Source organism: Ceratotherium simum, chromosome 38 (genome assembly GCF_057802395.1).
Source record: "Ceratotherium simum simum isolate JZ-2026a chromosome 38, ASM5780239v1, whole genome shotgun sequence".
Taxonomy (NCBI): Eukaryota; Metazoa; Chordata; class Mammalia; order Perissodactyla; family Rhinocerotidae; genus Ceratotherium; species Ceratotherium simum.
In genome coordinates, this window is record NC_141937.1 from 15,538,923 (window position 1) to 15,557,396 (window position 18,474).

The 18,474-nt window shown below is 41.5% G+C and overlaps 1 protein-coding gene across 6 annotated transcripts in view; it reads right to left on the bottom strand.

Moving 5' to 3' along the window:
- The window catches only part of ESR1 (estrogen receptor 1), a 268,749-nt gene extending 255,060 nt beyond the window's left edge, over nt 1–13,689 (bottom strand). The window contains exons 1-2 of one of the 6 annotated variants that reach the window (XR_015550092.1): nt 11,785–12,091; nt 11,081–11,602 (exon numbers count right to left, since the gene is read on the bottom strand). Coding sequence is in view for 5 of the 6 variants with exons in the window: in XM_087424944.1 (XP_087281070.1) it covers nt 11,081–11,532 (452 nt within the window). In the remaining variant the exon portion in view is untranslated. 6 annotated transcript variants of the gene reach the window in all.
- Nucleotides 13,690–18,474: the final 4,785 nt, after the last annotated feature.

Here is an 18,474-nt window from a genome sequence, read left to right on the forward strand (position 1 = left end):
AGGGAACAAGACTCAGCATCTCCTCACAGCCTCACCTGCCCTTCTCTGCCTGGCTAAATCCCCCTTCCATCAAAGCCATTCAGACCTCTGCACCTCATGATTCCTTTTCCACGACAATTCTTACTCCACTGTTTTTTAATTGTCTATATACTTGTCATTTCCCTCATTAGACTATGAGTAATTTGATGACAAAGTGTCCAATCTCTGTAACTACCATAGAAGTCAGTGCATGATCAACATTCAATAAAGCTTGCTGAGTGAATGAATACATACATTAATTAATAAAATCTATTAAATTAGTCTATAAAATTAATGAAATCTATTAAAAAGAGAGGGCGACAAATCTATCTACAACCATAATGACAGGCATTCTTTGGTGATTGCTATAATAGAGGTACCAAAAAAGATGCTGTATGTGCACAGTGAACACTGAAAGAATGCTGGGTGGAGATGGAGATGACCGTGAAGAACAGAAGTGGGAAAGTGCCATTTAAATATGGTTTTGAACAAGAGCTTCATGGAGTGATAGCAGATTGTTTGGAATCAAATTACAAGGGCTTTGAATGCCACACTACAGAATACGCATGTCTTCTGTGACTAGTGAGAAGCCACTGAAGGCTTTTAAGCAGAGGAAGGACCAGATCAAGTATATATTTTGGTTAGTATGTTCTGGTAGCAAACTGAAAATTTAACAGAGTTTGAGAGCTCAAGAGCTGAAAAATCGTAAGGAATCTATTACAGTAATAACAGAGAGATGGTCACGACCGTGTGTAGAGAAAGGAGAGAATGACATAAGACACATTTGAGAAGAAACTTCTTGTCTGTGTTTTTAAAACATACTAGAAAATGACTCATACTGCATTTCTGTGAACTAGAGTTGCTCAACATAGAAACGCTAGAACCTGTGAATGCTTCTACAAGGTACCTGATAACTTTGCTAGCCATTTCTTAATTTCGACCACAGACTTCTCAAAAGAGCATTGGACTTGTAGAAAAGCAGCTTTGATTTCATCAGCCACGATTGCTGGGCATCAAAAACAAAGAGCAAAGAACCAGAGAGCCCTGGGTCAGTGGGTTGATCGCCCCTCATTGTGTGGGGCCTAGAACCCAAGGAGGTACACTTATATACATTTTTAAGATTTCCAAAGACTTGCTATCAGCTCCTGATTCTGGGCAGAGTCACAGGAAGAAAAGAGTAGCCTTGAGAATTGACCAATATGGGAAAGCCTTACCAAACTATGCCCTGGGCTTCCATGCCAAGGCAGAGTGCCTAGATGCCCATTTCACTTATCAATAAAGAGTTTTTTAGGGGCCAGTCCAGTGGCATAGTGGCTATGTTCCCACGCTCTGCTTTGGCAGCCTGGGGTTCACAGATTCGGATCCCAGGTGTGGACCTACACACCGCTCATCAAGCCATGCTGTAGCAGCATCTCATATACAAAGTAGAAGAAGATTGGCACAGATGTTAGCTCAAGCAAAAAGATGAAGATTGGCAACAGATGTTAGCTCAGGGCAAATCTTCCTCACCAAATAAATAAATAAATAAAAATAAAAATAAATGAATCTTCTAAAATGCAAAATGGCAGGGGAGGAGCATTAAAAATAACACACATTTTATTTGCAGAAAGAATTCTGCAAATATTTCCTGAAGAAAAGAGTACACAAGGAGAACTTCAATTAAGTCCTCCACATTAAAGACCTCAAGAAACTTTCCAAACACGAAACTTGAAATTTGGTGCAATTAATCAATTATACTGATATTTAGGGGCTTAAAGTTGAATAAACAACGCTAGAGTTTGGTGTGTGGCGACTATCAGAAGAACTCAAGGAAAGAGAACCCCATTGGCGGGGAAGGTTCAAGGGCTTCAATTACCTCCAATTATCTAAACCCTTAACAAAAACCTAAATCATGCAGGAAAAACGCAACTGGTTACATCTTAGTTTGGAAAGATGACGAGCAGAAATTAGTGTTACTATCATCTTTCTCCTTGGCAGTCTTTTACACTCTGCTTCTGAAACCCAAGTGGCTCAATGAAATGAAGACTTGGCCATCAGGCAGACCTGGGTTTGATAGTCCTCCTCAGGGTTAGAATACAGCAAAATTCCAGGGCACACTATGGGACCTCTCCTAACAGCACAACAGATAGCTGTAGGAAGATTAAATACGATAGCACTTAGAGAAATGCTGGAAGACTGCGAATCAGTGGACTACACAGGAGAAAAACCCATGGAGTTTTTTTGTTTTATTTTCTTAATTGCTTATTCCAGCTTCCACTCCAGAGCAATTATCAGAGCTGCTGAGATGTGGCCAGATCTCAGTAGTTTTTTAATCGTCTGGATGATTCTGAAGTCATCCTTGATTCTAACGTGCAGCCAGGGTTGAAAATCCACTTTTGTAGATGCTCTATAAATGTTAGCTCCCGTCTCTCTTCCTACTCCGTGTTCTTTTTTTCCAAATCACAGAAAAATTCCCTCCTTGCCTTCTGTACATCATAGCTTCTTTATCAACTACTTACCTCAGTTTCAACTCCTTCCCTCTCTGCCATTGCTTCACCCACAAGACTTAATGCCTCTCACTCTTTTTATTGATTTATTTATTTTTACTTATTTGGAGTTGATTATAGTTGCTTTGTTTTTCTAGCCCAGTCCCTGGTATATAGTCAGCATTTCAAGAAACACTAGCTTCCTGTTTCCTTTAGGAAAAGTTTAACTTCTAATTACAATAGGGTATTAAAGTTGGTCTTTTGAAGGCAAAATAAACAAATATAGGGAAGTTACAAACACTCCAGACTCTTACAGAGCTCGCATATTCACCTTCTTTGGTGTAAAGCTGCCAATTCTCTTCTAAAGAAATAATAAAAAATAATAGCTTGCTCTGTGCTGGGCATGTTTGAAGCCCTTGACACCTACAAATTGGTTTAATCCTCACAACAATCAAAAGATGTAGGTCCTATTTCAATTGGCATTTTACAGATGAGTAAACTGAGGCACATTGAATCAGAGATTACAACCAGGCAGGAGTCAAGCCAGAAACATAAGCTGCCTGGCTCCCAAACCCATGCTTTAATCATTCTATTATATACAATCAACTCTCATTATTTGCAGTAGTTATGTTCCATGAAGTTGCCACAAACACTGAGTTAGTGAATACGGAAGCATTGCTTCTACGAGAAATACAAGATCAGGTTCTTGCGAGCCTCTGGTCATAACATTTTCATCAACTAATCAATACATAGCCTTGTTTCGTGTGTGCTTCAGTTGAAAGACATCTTATTTAAATTATATCATTGATTCATTAACATTGAACTCACCGCCAACAATACTGTAACTCACGCCTGAACGAAGTTTATCTAACACATATAGTTTCTCCATAAGACACATCACAGCCTACTTGCACTTGAGAACACTAGACAGCACTTCAGCACTATGCTTGGGGGTCATTTTAAACAGCCAAATAACCCAGAAAAAGCACAAAAATGCAAAAAAAACATGGCACTAAATAGACCCCGAACAGGACACTTGGTTGCAGTACGAGAACTGAAACAAGAAGGCAGAGCGTCGCCTGGTCTGCTGGGAACACGCATGCCGGATGACTCAAGTCTTTCACCACTCTGCAAATGTCTGCAAATGACCGAGAAAGTGCTGTTGAGTGTTGATTTTGGGGTTACAACTGAATTTTAGCAATAGGCGAATTCACAAATACGGAATCCGTAAATAATGGGTATCGACTATACTTGGAATACCCTGTGGAGTCCTTCTTCCTACTTTTATTCCTGAGGGAGAGGGATTCACAAACTCCCCAAATTCTTCCAAGCACATCTAAGATCCCTTCCTGAATGGCCTTTCTCCCAGCCAAAACACCTGAGCAAATCAGTGTAACTGGTACCCCCTGCCCACCACCAGCCATTCATTCAACTAACAGCTCCTCAGGATTTCACATGCTGTGCACTTTGCTAAGGGCTGAGAGAAATACAGTGATGAATAAGCTCTCGTCTCCGTTTGGACCAGTGCTCAGGGATTCCTCCTATCAGAAATCAAAGAGGCTTCTGAAGACCCCACAAGTTTTTCCCAATAGCTAAAGAAAATAAATTCTCAGTATAACTAAACTGTATCTTGTGCTCAAATTGGAGTGTACATCCTTTCTCGCTGAATCGCTTGAAATATTCCAGCAGAAATAAATACCACCGTTTGTAAGGTCTTCAAAAAGAAAAAAAAAAATCAGAAACGGAAGTTAGTATAAAGGACCCTTAAAATCAATTATGTTTCTAACAATGTTGCATTATGAAAGTTTTACAAAAAAAAAACACCATTTAAAATACATTCATGATATAAGTAAAATGAATCACAGATGCACCTAGGATTATTCAAAAATAAGTGTTTTAGTTGACAGAGTGGGAAATTACAGTTGGCTTTAAATGCCTTGTGCAAGTTCACGTGGATCTAGAACTCCTGAAACCTGGTCCACCAGTAGACAACAGCCAAGGCCGCACTTCTAGTTATGTCCATACCAAATACACAGACAGAAGAACGAGGCCTTAGGATTTCACCCACTCATGCAATAAGATTTCCTGGCTGCTATATGCTAACACTGATACATGAACTGCTAGAAATACAAAAACGCATTTTATTTCATCTATGCCATTGATGACTTACACAGTCTAGACCAAGGTAGCCAAATGAATAAATGATGAATGAATTGTGAAAGCAATTCCACTAAGCGGAAATTTCTTCCTGATTTTGTTTTAAGCTTCTATCCTTAGAGGCAAGAGAAAATCATTTTTGAAAATTTTAATACAGTTAATGCCACTCTGGGTTATGAAGGCATATTCTTACACCACTGGCTTTCCCATGCTAGATAAGAAGTCTGCTGAGCCCTGTTCCAAATTTCATTAAAATAACAGATGAAACAGGTCAATAAAGAAATAAACCAGAAAAGGTGGAAGGAAAAATCTGGGAATACTCAGATGGAGCAATTAAAATAGAAAAGAAAAAAAGAAAGCTTGATAGGGGAGGAGGCCAAAAAACGTTTAAAAGAAAGAACACTAAAAATAAAGCAAAGAAACAAGAAAATATGAGAAAGGACTACTAAAAAAAAAAAAAAAGATCAGCAGAGGAAAAAGGAAGTATGCCAATGCAAAAATTACTTTTTCTAACATCGTTTAGTTGTAGGAAACTAAGAGAGAATTGTCTTTTACTTTTAGGGTCTTAGAAGAAATCCCAAGTCTTTTTGTGGGAAAAGTGAGTCACGTTGCCAAGAAAACTGCCCAGGAAGTAGTGGCTGGTACATACACATCGGCTGCTGGGGTCCTGTACGTGCCACTGTTTGGGAACAGTGACAATGAGCCGGGGCCGGAGGATATAGGCTGGAAGCAGAATCACGGCCTTCGGACCAGACAGCTCTGCAGCTTCCGAGTTGGAGGTGAGAATCTGAACACCAACAGCAGAGGTCATTTGCCCTCTTGGAGTTGACAACATTTGGGGAACTCTCAGAAAGAAGATCCCCATGTGAGTCCCTCGAGGGCTTGTTTGGAATGTCTAATCCTGACCCTTTCTTAATTACCTTTCTTGACTTGAAGTGAACTTCTATAATTTTCCCAAGCATAACTCAGGAGCTCCAGAAAGTAGAAAATCACAAGACAAGGCAACCTGCTATCTCATTAAAAACGACATATTTAATTAAAGTAGAAGACATTATGGGAGCAAACTAAGGATGAGATTGTCCCTCTGAAAAGTTCAGAGGAGAAACAAAAAAATTCAGGCTTGTCTGGATTTTTCTTTTTTAATTTTCTGTGTAGCAATTATAGGTACTTATTAGATTTATGGTATTAATTTTATTGATAATATCATTATCAGAACTCTTGACTATTTACTTAAATTACAACTATACAAAAATGACCAAAGTACACAAAGTACACAAAATAAAAGGATTTTATTTCTGGATAGGATAAATGTCTCCAGGCTATATAATGGGCATCCAGAAATACTACCTACCCAAACTGACACCAACACTTCTTTGCTGCCATCATCCTCCTCCTCCTCACCATTACCACCACCACCACCATCAGCATCATCCACTGTCACTTATAAGGGTCAGTCATAGCCTTTCTTATTTGACCTAGCTTCTTGAAATTATTACTTTATTAAAATACATAAAATTTTGTCAGTGGGAAACAAAATAGTTGTCTTTCTATCCTCCATATTTTTAATAAGGTCTAAAAATATATACATAATTGAAGCTATTATTGATTAACGCAAAACTTCCCTCATAATTCCTAACAATATTCTCCAAGGTGCAGAACTCAGCAATTACAATTTCTTCCCTTATCAGATCAAGAATATAATAAAGGTGCTTCCCTTCCTCTCCAGCCCACTTAACTCCTCAGATTTCAGAGAGCCGTATGAGGGTGTGCTTTAACGATGGAGTAAGGGACAGCTCAGACACATCTTTTTTTAAATGACATGATCCATCAATTCATTAGCAGAGTTTAAAATATAAAATAAAACTATTCGATGACTTTGATGGACTGCCTCCTTTCTATGAAATCCCTGACACTTTCACTTTGGTTGGTTTGTGTTCAAGTGGCTGTATTTTGGGGATTTATACAGCACCTTTTTGTGGAGTACGCAGTTTGGTTCTAAACAGTTATGGCCACTCTGGTTTTCTTTCTTTAATAAGCAAACTGAGACTTGTAATTAAGCTAAACGACTAATTCGCCCTATCCTTTCAATGTACCCTGGAAAAGAAGGGAATAGGTTTAGCACGCTCATCTCTCTACTGTGTTCTTCTAAAGTTACATTAAAAATAATACTGAAGTCACAGGGAAGAGTTACACATATTAGTTTTGTGCTGAGTTTGCATTTTAGAAAATATAATTAAAATCCATATATTTCTTTGTGTAAAACTGTTTTCACATAATCAGGGTTTTGACTTTTGAAAAAATGTATCTATAAAATAAATGTTCTTTATGACAACCTGGGCTGCAAACAACTATTGCAGATGGTGATAAAGATTTTATTTAAATTTGGCTTCCATAGAAAAAGATTTCATTATCTGCATTCTATATTTGTAGTGAAACTCCTGAACACTTAAATCTGTTCTTCCCTACTGTTTTTCTAGCTTACAAAAGCACCAGAACAAATATTAATATGTGAATAAAATGAAATATTGAATGCTTGTATAGCTCACATACCACTTTCACACAAACTATCTCACTTGACAAAAATCACTAATGTTTTATCATTAATGGAAAGTTTGACATCTTTTATAGTTTTTCTTGATACCTATTGTTCCACTATTGTCAGTTTCTTGCCCCTATCTTTTAGAACAATAAGAAACCAAAATACTGAACCTCAATTTTCCCAAATTATGAATGTCATATCCTAAATATATTCACAAAAGTAATCCAGGGATCCAAATTAACTGAGTATGAGAAAGAAGATTAGAAAAAGTGGCAATTATCTTTCAGAGGCTTTCTACCAAACAGGTACAAGCCACGTGGATTAGGTGAAAATGAAATCGGGATAGAAGACATGATTCGTTTTCAACCTGAAATACATTCATTCCCGATGCAATCTGAGGCTCCTTGAACTATTCTTAGACCAATCCAAAGTGTCGGGCAAACAGTAGCAATTTAAATGAATGAAAAATGTAAGAGCAGAAAGAAAGCATGCTAAAATAAATTTTCTAAGTACAAGGAAAAAACTATTGGAAATTTGAAAATGAGCTATTCAAATCTCTCCCTAGAGGTGAGCCTTGTTCCAAGTTGAGAAATAGTATCAAATGGTCACCAATGGACAAATTAGTCATTCAAAATATGTATACAGCAAGTATACAAATTATAGCGCATTGACTCGGATGCAAAAGGATTGTATGTTTGTCAAGTTTTTCGGAGAAGTGGGCAATATTTAGCCTTTAAGAACACTGAGTAATAAAACTGAAATAAGCACTGAGCGTTAAATACTTAATTTGAATTTTAAAAATCATGGTGGGTATAATTAAGTGTCTTCTTTAGTTGTATTCAAACTTCCTAAATTATTTGAACTTTAAAAAGGAAACCAGGGATGAGGTGACACCCGGTTGCTTTCATCACGAAATTTTAGGTCAGACACATCTTGCAAAGTCACAGTGTGCCTATTTACAAATTTATTCCCTCTTAATAAAAATTTTGGGGGACATAAAACAATCTTTATCACATTATTATATGTCTAGGGCATTTTTATGTATTATATTTCTTCATACAAAGATATGACTGCATATTGTGGCCCATTGAAGAAAGTAACCATAGCATCTTAATGGTAAATGATGCGAATTTCACGTAAATTCTCTGAACATCCCAGTGGGACATTTGAGCGGATAGTTTTACAAACGGGAAAGTTAAGAATCAGAAATAGTTCGGCTTAATCTAACTGGTCTAAAGACACTAGCTAATTTATAGGGGGAAAGTAAAATAAAGACAATCAAAATAGCTTCTTGGTTTGTGTAGATAAAACAACCAGCCACTTACCTGAATTTTTTGTTTTCTACTGACCATAAAATTTTAGGCTAGTAGCTTACAAATTTCTTTGACCTCAACCCACAGTATGAAATATATTTTATATCACAGTCGGCACGCACAAGTATGTATAATTAAAACAAATTTTCAGGAAACAAAACCCACCCTTACTAAATATTATGCCTTCTAGTATATTCTCTTATATTCTTTTCTATTTTCTTCCTTAACAACACAAAGTTCTAGACTCATTAAACTCATTTCATGATACTCTAGGTCATGACAAGCAGTTTGAAAACACTGCTTTCGGCCCCTAAAACTTTTTACAACTACTGAAGAAAGTTAAATGTTCTTTAAACAGTCTAATCAATTCTTTTCTTTTTTACCCAGAGTTATTCAAACAGGAAAAGTGACAGGGAAAAAATATTAAATAACATATGACCATTTGAAACCACACTTGCATAGACCCTTCACTTCCTCCCTGGGTAATAAGAGGCAGAATTCAAACAAAAAAGGAAGGATGCTACGGGAAGTAAACTACAAAGGAAAAATCATTCTAAAACTGAATTTCCACACAGAATCCCATTTGCGTGAGTTTTTTACTTTATTTTTAAAAGTTCTGTGTCATTTCTTTTATTATTCTAGAAGTATTTGAATATCATCAAATGCAAAAAGTTTAAGATGGGGCATATTATAGTTATATTATCTGCTATGGGATGATGAACAATTTTGAATAAAATGTGATCCCCTCTTCATTTGACCGTGTTCACTTCGTAATTATTAGAAAGGCAGTAAATAATCTACCAAGGAGCAGTCTCATTAGTGCCCATTGAATTTCAGTGGCATTAATTTGCAATAAAAGAACTGAAAATTAAATGGAAAAGAAAATAGTTTCCGGAGTCCACCATAAGGTTATGGAATTCATCTCACACCAGTGCCTTTCTTCACATGAAGGAGTTTAAAATGTTGTGTGAATTAGACTTAATCGTTATATTTTGTTCTAACACTTTTTAAAAGGGGGGGCAGAATAAATTCTTTTTCTCTTTCCATTTTAACCCTGAATTAAAACAAGTGAAATTAATTTGAAATATGCCAACTTTTTAAAGTTTTGTTCATCGCTTGTCTTTTAAGTAATAACTCAGGCTGGACCTGCTTAGCTGTGGGATGCTTTTAAGTCCTTTGAGGAGGCTGAGGGATCTAAGTATGTTCAGATACCCCAAGAGTCTGCCCTTCAGTATCCTCTGAGGCCAATCTGCACCTTCCTCCTGTTTCTTCTGCTATAAATATCCCTGGAAATAGAATACTAAATAGAAAACGGTCCACAGCTGGCAATGCAGAAGGATCTGGGAGAGGGCAGGAGGCAAGTCCAGACACCAACGTACCGTCAGGCAGTGCCTAACTCAGCGCCCAGCCACGTGTGCGCCCTGGGGCCTCCCAAACACACTTCAGGGTATCTGGTCCAGCGGGCGCCTAGGGCACAGGTATTCAGAAATACACACCCTTCCCAGGTCCATCAACAAGAAAAGGGAGAAAGGAGAGGAGCAAGAGGAGGAAAATATAACGTCTACTAGAAAAAAAAAAATAAGGACACAAGTCACAGGGAAGTCACAGAAGTGTCCCCTGTGTCCTGGACTGCCAACGCTTCTTCCAGAGCGACTGAAAGGTGAAGAACCGAGCTGACCCGGCACCCGCACCAGGGGCATTCTCTGCCCGGTAGGCCAGAAAGGGAACTTAGCTGGCAGGAGAGTATTCCAAAACCTTCGTGCTTCGATATGGCATGTTTTAAACTCACAGGACACCTATCAATTCCCGGCTGTCAGAAGTCATATGCCAGCAGTTTGCTTCAACACGGACCCAGCCAGATAACTGGGAAATCAGAAACTTGTTAAGACCCATTCAACCCCTGTATTGCTCTCCTGAGGAGCGCAGCTCAGTCCTAAAGCCCTGGAGTGTGCGATGGGAGGAGGGAAAGCAGGTGCTACAAATCTCTTGCCCCAAAACTCATCATCATCATCATCATCACCACCATAGTGGGCATGTTTCCAATCCGAAATTCTAGATGAAAGGTAATTTTGCAAGCACATTAAAAGAAAATTTTAAAATACTAACAACAAATGAAACTCTGACGTCCGCGAACCCCAAACACCTCTAGCCCGAAATGCCACAGCTGGACGTTTACGAGGGACTCAAAGAGCCCCGTGTTTATTTGCTTTGGGGTGTTTCCCCCACAAATAACTGCTGCTCTGTACGGCTTCCCAACATCTGCTTAGTCAGGAAGCGCACAGGGTTTCGGATCTGCCTGTCACGCAGACGGCAGCGGGTGAAGAAGAGAATCTTTTTAAGCTGCCCGGGGAGAGAACTTGACGCTCGGAAGGCGAGATCCGCAAATCGCTCCGGGGCCGGCCGCGCGCGGGCACTGGGGTGGCGCGTCCCGCGGCTCCTGCGCCCGGGGCCCCGGGTGCCCAGCCCCGCGGCCTGCGGCCTCCGGCGAGCTGGGGCGGCGCGGGCCCCGGCTCCCCGCTCCCCGCTCCCTCCCGCCCGCCGGGCGCGCGGCGGCCACCCCGACGTGGCGCGGCGGGGGGCGCGGGTACCTGTAGAACGCCGGAGGGCCGGCCTCGCGCAGGGCATAGCCGCTCGGCTCGTCCTCCAGGTAATAGGGCACCTGCTGGCCTTGGGGGTGCAGGTAGGGCGAGAGCTGCGGCGGCGGGTGCAGCAGCATCAGCGGGCTGGGAGACACGCTGTTGAGCGGCGGGAAGCCCCCCAGGCCGTTGGCGCCGAACGCCGCCGCCTCGGACCCCGGGCCGTAGGCGAGGCCGGACTGGCCGTAGACGGACGCGGAGGCGGCGGCCGCGGCGTTGAAGTCATACGCGGCGCTCTCGGGGTAGTCGTACACGGGGGGCTTGCTGCTCTCCACGTACACCTCGCCCAGGGGCCGCTCCAGGGGGATCTTGAGCTGCGGGCGGTTCAGGGGCTCCAGCTCGTTCCCTTGGATCTGGTGGAGCAGGGCCATTCCGGATGCTTTGGTGTGGAGGGTCATGGTCATGGCCAGTGGCCGCGGGCAGGGCGCATACCGTCTCCCCGCGCGGCGGAGGGCTCAGCAGCCGGCCGGCCACCTGGAAGAAGAGCACAGCCCGCGGTTAGAGGCGGCGCAGCGCATGTCCCGCCGCGACACCGACTCCGGCCCTGCCCCGGGAGCCGGCCCGTCCCGTGGAGCCCGCGGCCGGACGCGAGCAAGTGCAGCCCCGCGCGAGCGCGCTCCGCCAACTCCCGGGCTCGGGTCTCCAACTTTAAGTACCGGTCTCCCGAGCTCATATGCATCGCAAAGGTGCTGGAAGGCGGCCAGGGGCTGTTGCCTTGCCCTGACATTGGCTTAAACATCACTCCGGGCGCAACTTGTTTTGGAGCGATCCCAAAGAGCAGCTTCCCTGAACTTTACTTTACTTGTCGCTGCTGGATGGAGGCTGAACTTCAGTGCAGGAGGGCGGGGGCGCCGAGCAATCTCCTAAAGGTGGCCCAGGGAAGATGGGGTTTAAAACATACTCGGAAGACTAATTCAGGGGCCGGCTTTCTCTAACGTGCTGCCTTATGTGCCCCGTGCCAGACTCCAATCTATCTCTGTTTGTCTCTCTGTCTGTTTGATTCACTCTCCTTGTTGGCTGGAAATATGTAGTGTGTACATAGAATGACCCTGGGGAGGACCACTCTGTAACTGAGATATGGCAGATAGAATAGGGTGTACGGTTGCATATGCAGCCAGCCACAGACAGCTATATTTAGCAGCTGCAGGGACTGACAGAAGGCATCTAGGGAGAAGGGGGTGGAGATTTAAGGTGTACATATAGGAAGAGCTGCATTTTGCAATCTGGAGAATGCTGACGGACCTCAGTTTCCTTATCCGCAAAATTCTTCCAAAGTGGTCCATTCTAGCCAGGACCTTCTGAGATTCTCCCAGTCGGACTTGTATGTTTTTGTTGGACCACAGCACTGTACTTCCTCCCATTAGGAATTCTCATGTGAATGATGATTCACAAAAACCTTTGGTTAGGAGCACACGGGGTTCATGCCTTCCACAGGTTATGCAACCAAAACTTCATAAAACTGAATATGAAATGTGACCTTTTCATATAACGCGTAACCTCAGGTCATTAACCAAATTCTTGGCAATTATGTTACACTGTTGGTCGAACCAAGAAATTTTAAAATGCAATGGTACATTTCTGTTCTTTAATTCTACAACTGGACCTTCTTGGTTCACTTTGGCTAGGATATGCAGAATCAAATATCCAGATAAAAAGGAATAGAAAAAAGTTTTGAACTGAATTAAAAGGTAAGCATACACACACACACATATATAAACAAAAACATAAGGTAAATATACTGTGCACCCATATTCTTGGATAGTTTATACTTTTTAATAAACTTCCTTTGCCCCAGCCTAATAGACTCTGATATGACCATCAGATACAACCATTAATACTTTGCTGTAATTGCTATCCGAAACACCCAACAGAGTACCTGACAAATCTTCATGGCATATAAGGATGCCAAGGTTGCTGTTACTAATGGCAAAATTTTTGGATATTTTTATACTAATAAGTACACATTTTACCTAATTCTTACAAGAACAGACAGACTATTGGGGGACAATATGCAGATGTAGCTGATTTATTATGAAGCTAAAATTGAGCTTAGCATCAATAACTATCCATTGTAAGCAAAGAAAGGGTTAAAAACACATTAGGTGAATCACAGATATTTCTCTTTATGGCCAGCAACCATTACTTTCCAAAGCAATTTTTTTACAGATGATTTCGTTTTCGTAAATTACACTTCCAATTTTCAGATGTCTTTTTTAAACACATGCAAAAGCACTTCATAGGGCTCTTAAAAATCTGAACCTGCCGAATTATATAGAAATTGCACAAAGAATCCTACAAGTCTTGAAAGAAAAAGGAGACGCACACATAAACCCATGGAAAACAGCAAATCCTCATCTCCCTGCTAGGATACAGACACTGGCCAGAAAGGTAAGTTGCTTTCTCAAAATGCTCAAGCTACGAAGAGAGAAATCAAAACAATCCTACCCTGCTGGATCAAGAGCGTCTTTCCAGAAATGTTCCATGGGCTTGGAGAAGTCAAGGGCTTGACAGTGAGAAGGGAGGAAGGAATGTGCTCACATGTGCGGGTGGCTCCGTGTGTGAGCGAGGCAGAGCGTGTGTGGATGTGTTTGTGTGTGGAATGGCAGGGATTCGGGAAGCAGCCAGTAGGCAGGGCACTTGGCAGCCCCTCCCGGCAGACACAGCAGCTGGGCTGCTGCACAGAGCTGGATGAATGGCAGTGGAGAGTGAGGAGAAGCTTGCTGTCTGCTCGTGGGGAGCAGTGTGGCACAGCTAGAGTCAGCATTATTGGGGAGAAGCAAACTCCAGCATCCTTTGCTCCTTATCCTGGGAGCCTGAAAGTGCCCCATGCTTTCCACTGCCATCCTGAGCAACAGGGAGAACAGGCTTGCTGTAAATCATAGGCTTACGGCTAAAATAGAATGCCAGTCAAAAGTATATGGCTATCAAGTTTACAAAATGTGACATGGGTGGTTTCTCCTGAAGAATATAATTTAACAATAAAGGCCTTCTGGGATACGCTTGGATCAGATGCCTTGCTGGCCCAAGCTCCCAGTCTCCGAACAGACACACTATTGCCATGCCTCCGATTGCACCAGGAAACCAGACTTCGGAATAAATGTTTTGGCATTCTAGGGATGTGTTTCCAGCTGAAATGTAATATTCCTCCACCTCATCAACCAAACCCACAAACCTTTCCACGAATAGCTCAGTTGACTGTTTTCTGTAAACATATGAAAAAATATGTTATTAAAAGCCTGGGGTACGAAGATAAGACAAAGGTGGGTGCCTTTGTTTTAAACTGATTTTAGGCTCTCTGGTTGTGCCAGCGTTGATCATGGGGATGGGGCTCTCATTTCCCAATGATGCCCAATGGATCCATCTGGTCTTCAACTTGTCTCTTGACCATGATACTAACACACGATAATAAGGTGTTCCTAGTGTGCCCTCGCCTAGGGTTTCAGGACATGTGACACCTAGGGGACCCTTTGCTGCCAAACATTAGTCACTCCCTTGGGTATTAAATGACCCTAATCACAATGCCAGGAGTGGCCAGTCTCTGGCCGTGAGACCCTATGCAGTTACCGAGAGATTTATGAGTGGCTCTTCAGACCATTCTGAAGTAAAGAAAGAAGTAAAAAGTTATTTGAAAAAAAAAATTACAAAATGTTAATGATGTCATAATGCCAAAATTTATTTTGTACTTTGAAAGGCCTGAAATATTGCTATATTGGAGCACAGAAGAACCCTCTCTACAATCAGCGATAAAGTCAAACATTGAAAAGCAAGCCAGTTACCCTTTGTATGTAGGTGATGGTGGTGAATCCTGACTTCTCCTTTGCATCAGCGGTGGCCACCCATGCAGTAGACCAGTCCAAAATAAAACAAGAATGTGCAAGGAAGGGAGGAGAGAGAAGGGAAGAGAAGGAATGGGAAAAGGAGAGAAATAAAGAAGGAAGAAGAAAGAAAGGGAGAAAGAGAAAGGAAGGGGAATCTGCAACTGTTCTCCTTGAACGTAGGAAGGATACGAAGTCTAGCTATCTCTTCATAGACTTTGATTATTATGAGGCTAACGATGAAAGTTAGTCCAAGATGTCCAACAAGGGCAGTTTTCTTAAACACTTTCTCTCCAGCGTTCTCTTTCCCCTCCTTGGTAAGATTCGTCCTCCAGGCTTGGTGATAGGGGGTGGGAAAGGATACTGCACCTTGCCAATTTTCTTCTAGTGCTTGTTTGCCAGAGGACTTTGAGGGCTGTCTTTCCCTTGCCTTCCATATTCTGCAGCATTCTAGCTATGCAATCTCTCCCTTTTCCTTCCACTTCTATCACCCTCCTTCAGCCCATCATTCCCTTACCTGTTGTAAGAGCCTCCTAGGGACCTCTGCTTCTTCCCTCCTCCCACTTCTTCCCAGATTCTGCTGCCTTTTGTTTTCTTGGTTTTTATTCCTTCGGGATACATCTTCTCGGCTCCACCATTGACCCAGATCGTAGCTTCCTCAGGAGTCAGGCCTTCCTCTCTTCCCATAACTATCCTGTCTAGTGTATGTCAGGGAAGAGCATACCCTTTTTTAAGGTCCAGCCCAAACGCCACCACATCCATTATGCCTTCCTTTATTCTTTATTCAAAGGGAATTTCCTCTTCTCTGAACTCCAGTGGTATTTCTCATGCATTTATTACATTCTTTCCTGAATTAGAGTTATTTTTTTTTAAAGATTTTATTTATTTATTTTTCCCCCAAAGCCCCAGTACATAGTTGTCTGTCATACCTGCACATCCTTCTAGTTGCTGTATGTGGGACGCGGCCTCAGCATGGCTGGAGGAGTGGTGCCTCGGTGCGCACCCGGGATCCGAACCCGGGCCGCCGGCAGCGGAGCACACGCACTTAACCGCTAAGCCACGGGGCCGGCCCAAGAGTTATTTATATATATTTTATGCCCTCATCCCACTCAGAAGCTCCTTGAGGACAGGGTCTACATAGAGTTATTTGGGAATTCTCTGAGTGCCTAGCACTGTGTCTGCTCATATTAGGTCATCAAATATTTGCTAATTTATTAATCAGGATTCTTAAAAGGATAAGATAATATTACATCCTTTTTGATAACCATCTCGAAAAGCTAACTTTCCATGTAATGTTCTACCATTTATAAAACTGTTTTTGCTAAAAGATTATCTTTTTATCCCCATAATGACTGAGGCCATAAAGTCAAAATTCAAATTCATACAATCTTGAGGATTAAGCCTGCAATTCTTGGCAGCATGATTCACAAGAGAGCTCTGAATTTTTAGTTAGTAACCAGATAATATTATGACCAAACATGGTTTCTTCTCTAGCTCCATTAAAAGCCTTTTACATTTACAAAAACATTATTCCTCCAACAGAAACACGAAAGAAAATAAATGTGGAAGTATTTCCAAAATAGCTTATACTACTAGAAATTGTTCCTTCACTCCAAGACATGAAGGTTAGCTATGTTCAAACTGATCATTATTTTGATTATAAATGCCCTATTTGGGAGCTCGTCTTTGAGCATTTATTTGACACCATTCATTTTCCTCTGAAGTGGAACTAAAATGAAAATTTTCCTTTTAAGTTTCTGCTCATTTTAAAAATAGTGCAGCCTATTTGTTTTAAGGGCTTGTGATTAGCTCCCAGACTTTTTTCCACTGACTTTTGATTTTTGTTTTATGAGGTAAAATTTATATGAAGCAAAATTACATATCTTAGGCATACAGTTTGATGAGTTTGGATACATGGATATGCCCAGGTAACAACCATCTCAATGAATCATAGAGTATTTCCATCACCCCAGAAAGTTCCCTTCATGGCCTGTTCTAGTCAACCCGTAACCCCTGTGGACAACCACTGTTCTATTTTCTATCTCCGTAGATTTATTTTGCCTCCTGGCCCAGAATGTGGACCATAACATCTTATAAATTGGAGCACATATAGCCCATTTCCAACCAATGGCACAACCAGTCAGGTGCTGGGCATGCAGCTTCGCCAAGGCATCAAGGTACAGAGCTATCTTTCTCTCAGTCACACCCCTGTCTCTGGGATGAGCCCCCTCAAGGCCACAGAATTTTACTAACACTCTATTCATGGACCTTTTTAAGTATAACAGGTTTTACATGATCACATGTTACCTAAGCCTGCAAAAATACGAGTTAATGAAAAGCCAAATGGAATCAAGTGTCTTCACTATGCTTCTAAACAGCCTTTTCTTCCCACTACCACTCCAAAAGGCGTAATTTGTAAACCAAGAATCAAGCCCAAGATCCTTATTCTCACAAACCCTGACAACCTCAGATGCCATTCCAGTCTTCCAAGCCAGGACTTGATGGAGATAGTTTGAATTTTGGGTTGTCAGGGAGAACGGCTACTCCTTATTGTGAATCAGTGAGTGATTCAGATTTAATTCACCAGCTTAATAAAATTTAGCAACTTTCATCTTACATTTCCTGAGAAATATTTTTTAATATTTTAGAATCTTTTTATATAATTTACCTGTATTGCATGTGACAGAAGACAATTTAGAAAGTAATTCCGCTATAAGTACCATGAGTGATGAAAGAATTCCAATTATTTCAATTGTTATTACACTGTGTCCCTCTTCCTTCCGTTATCTGTTGTTTATTTGAGGAATCTCATTGCCAGCTTGGGGTATTATTTCTCTGTGGAGAGCACTATCCAGATTGTGCCTAAATTCACATTGATTCAAATAGTCTTATCTAATGTTAAGGAGGGCCTTTACACACACATACACATACACAACGTAATCAGCCAAGAACCATGCCCAATTTCAGAACCAGGCCTAGCCAAATGGTATAAAAAAAAAAAAAAGGAGATTTGTGCATTTGAGTGTTTTCAGGTCTTTCTTCCTATTTTGTTACCACACTCATCTGGATAACTGGCTCCCTCCCACTCTCCCTAAGCACCCAGGACCCCATGCTAGCCAATGCTCCTCCCCTCTCCCAACCCCCTCAATTAAAATTACACTGTTTTACAGAAGTTATATATTTATGAGCATGCCAAGGAATGACTCATTCATTCAACTGACTCAAAAAAATATTGGTAATAGACTGTTATACGTCAATTATACCACAATAAAATGAATATTGATTACTTACTATTTACCAGGACTATATCTAAGTGTTGGGCACTGTCTTAGTTAGCTTGGGCTGCCATAACAAAATACCATAGCCTGGGTGGCTTAAAAACAGAAATCTAGGGGCCGGCCTGGTGGCATAGTGGTTAAGTTCACGTGCTCTGCTTCAGCAGCCGGGGTTTGTGGGTTCGGATCCTGGGTGCGGACCTACGCACTGCTTATCAAGCCATGCTGTGGCAGGTGTCCCATAGATAAAGTAGAG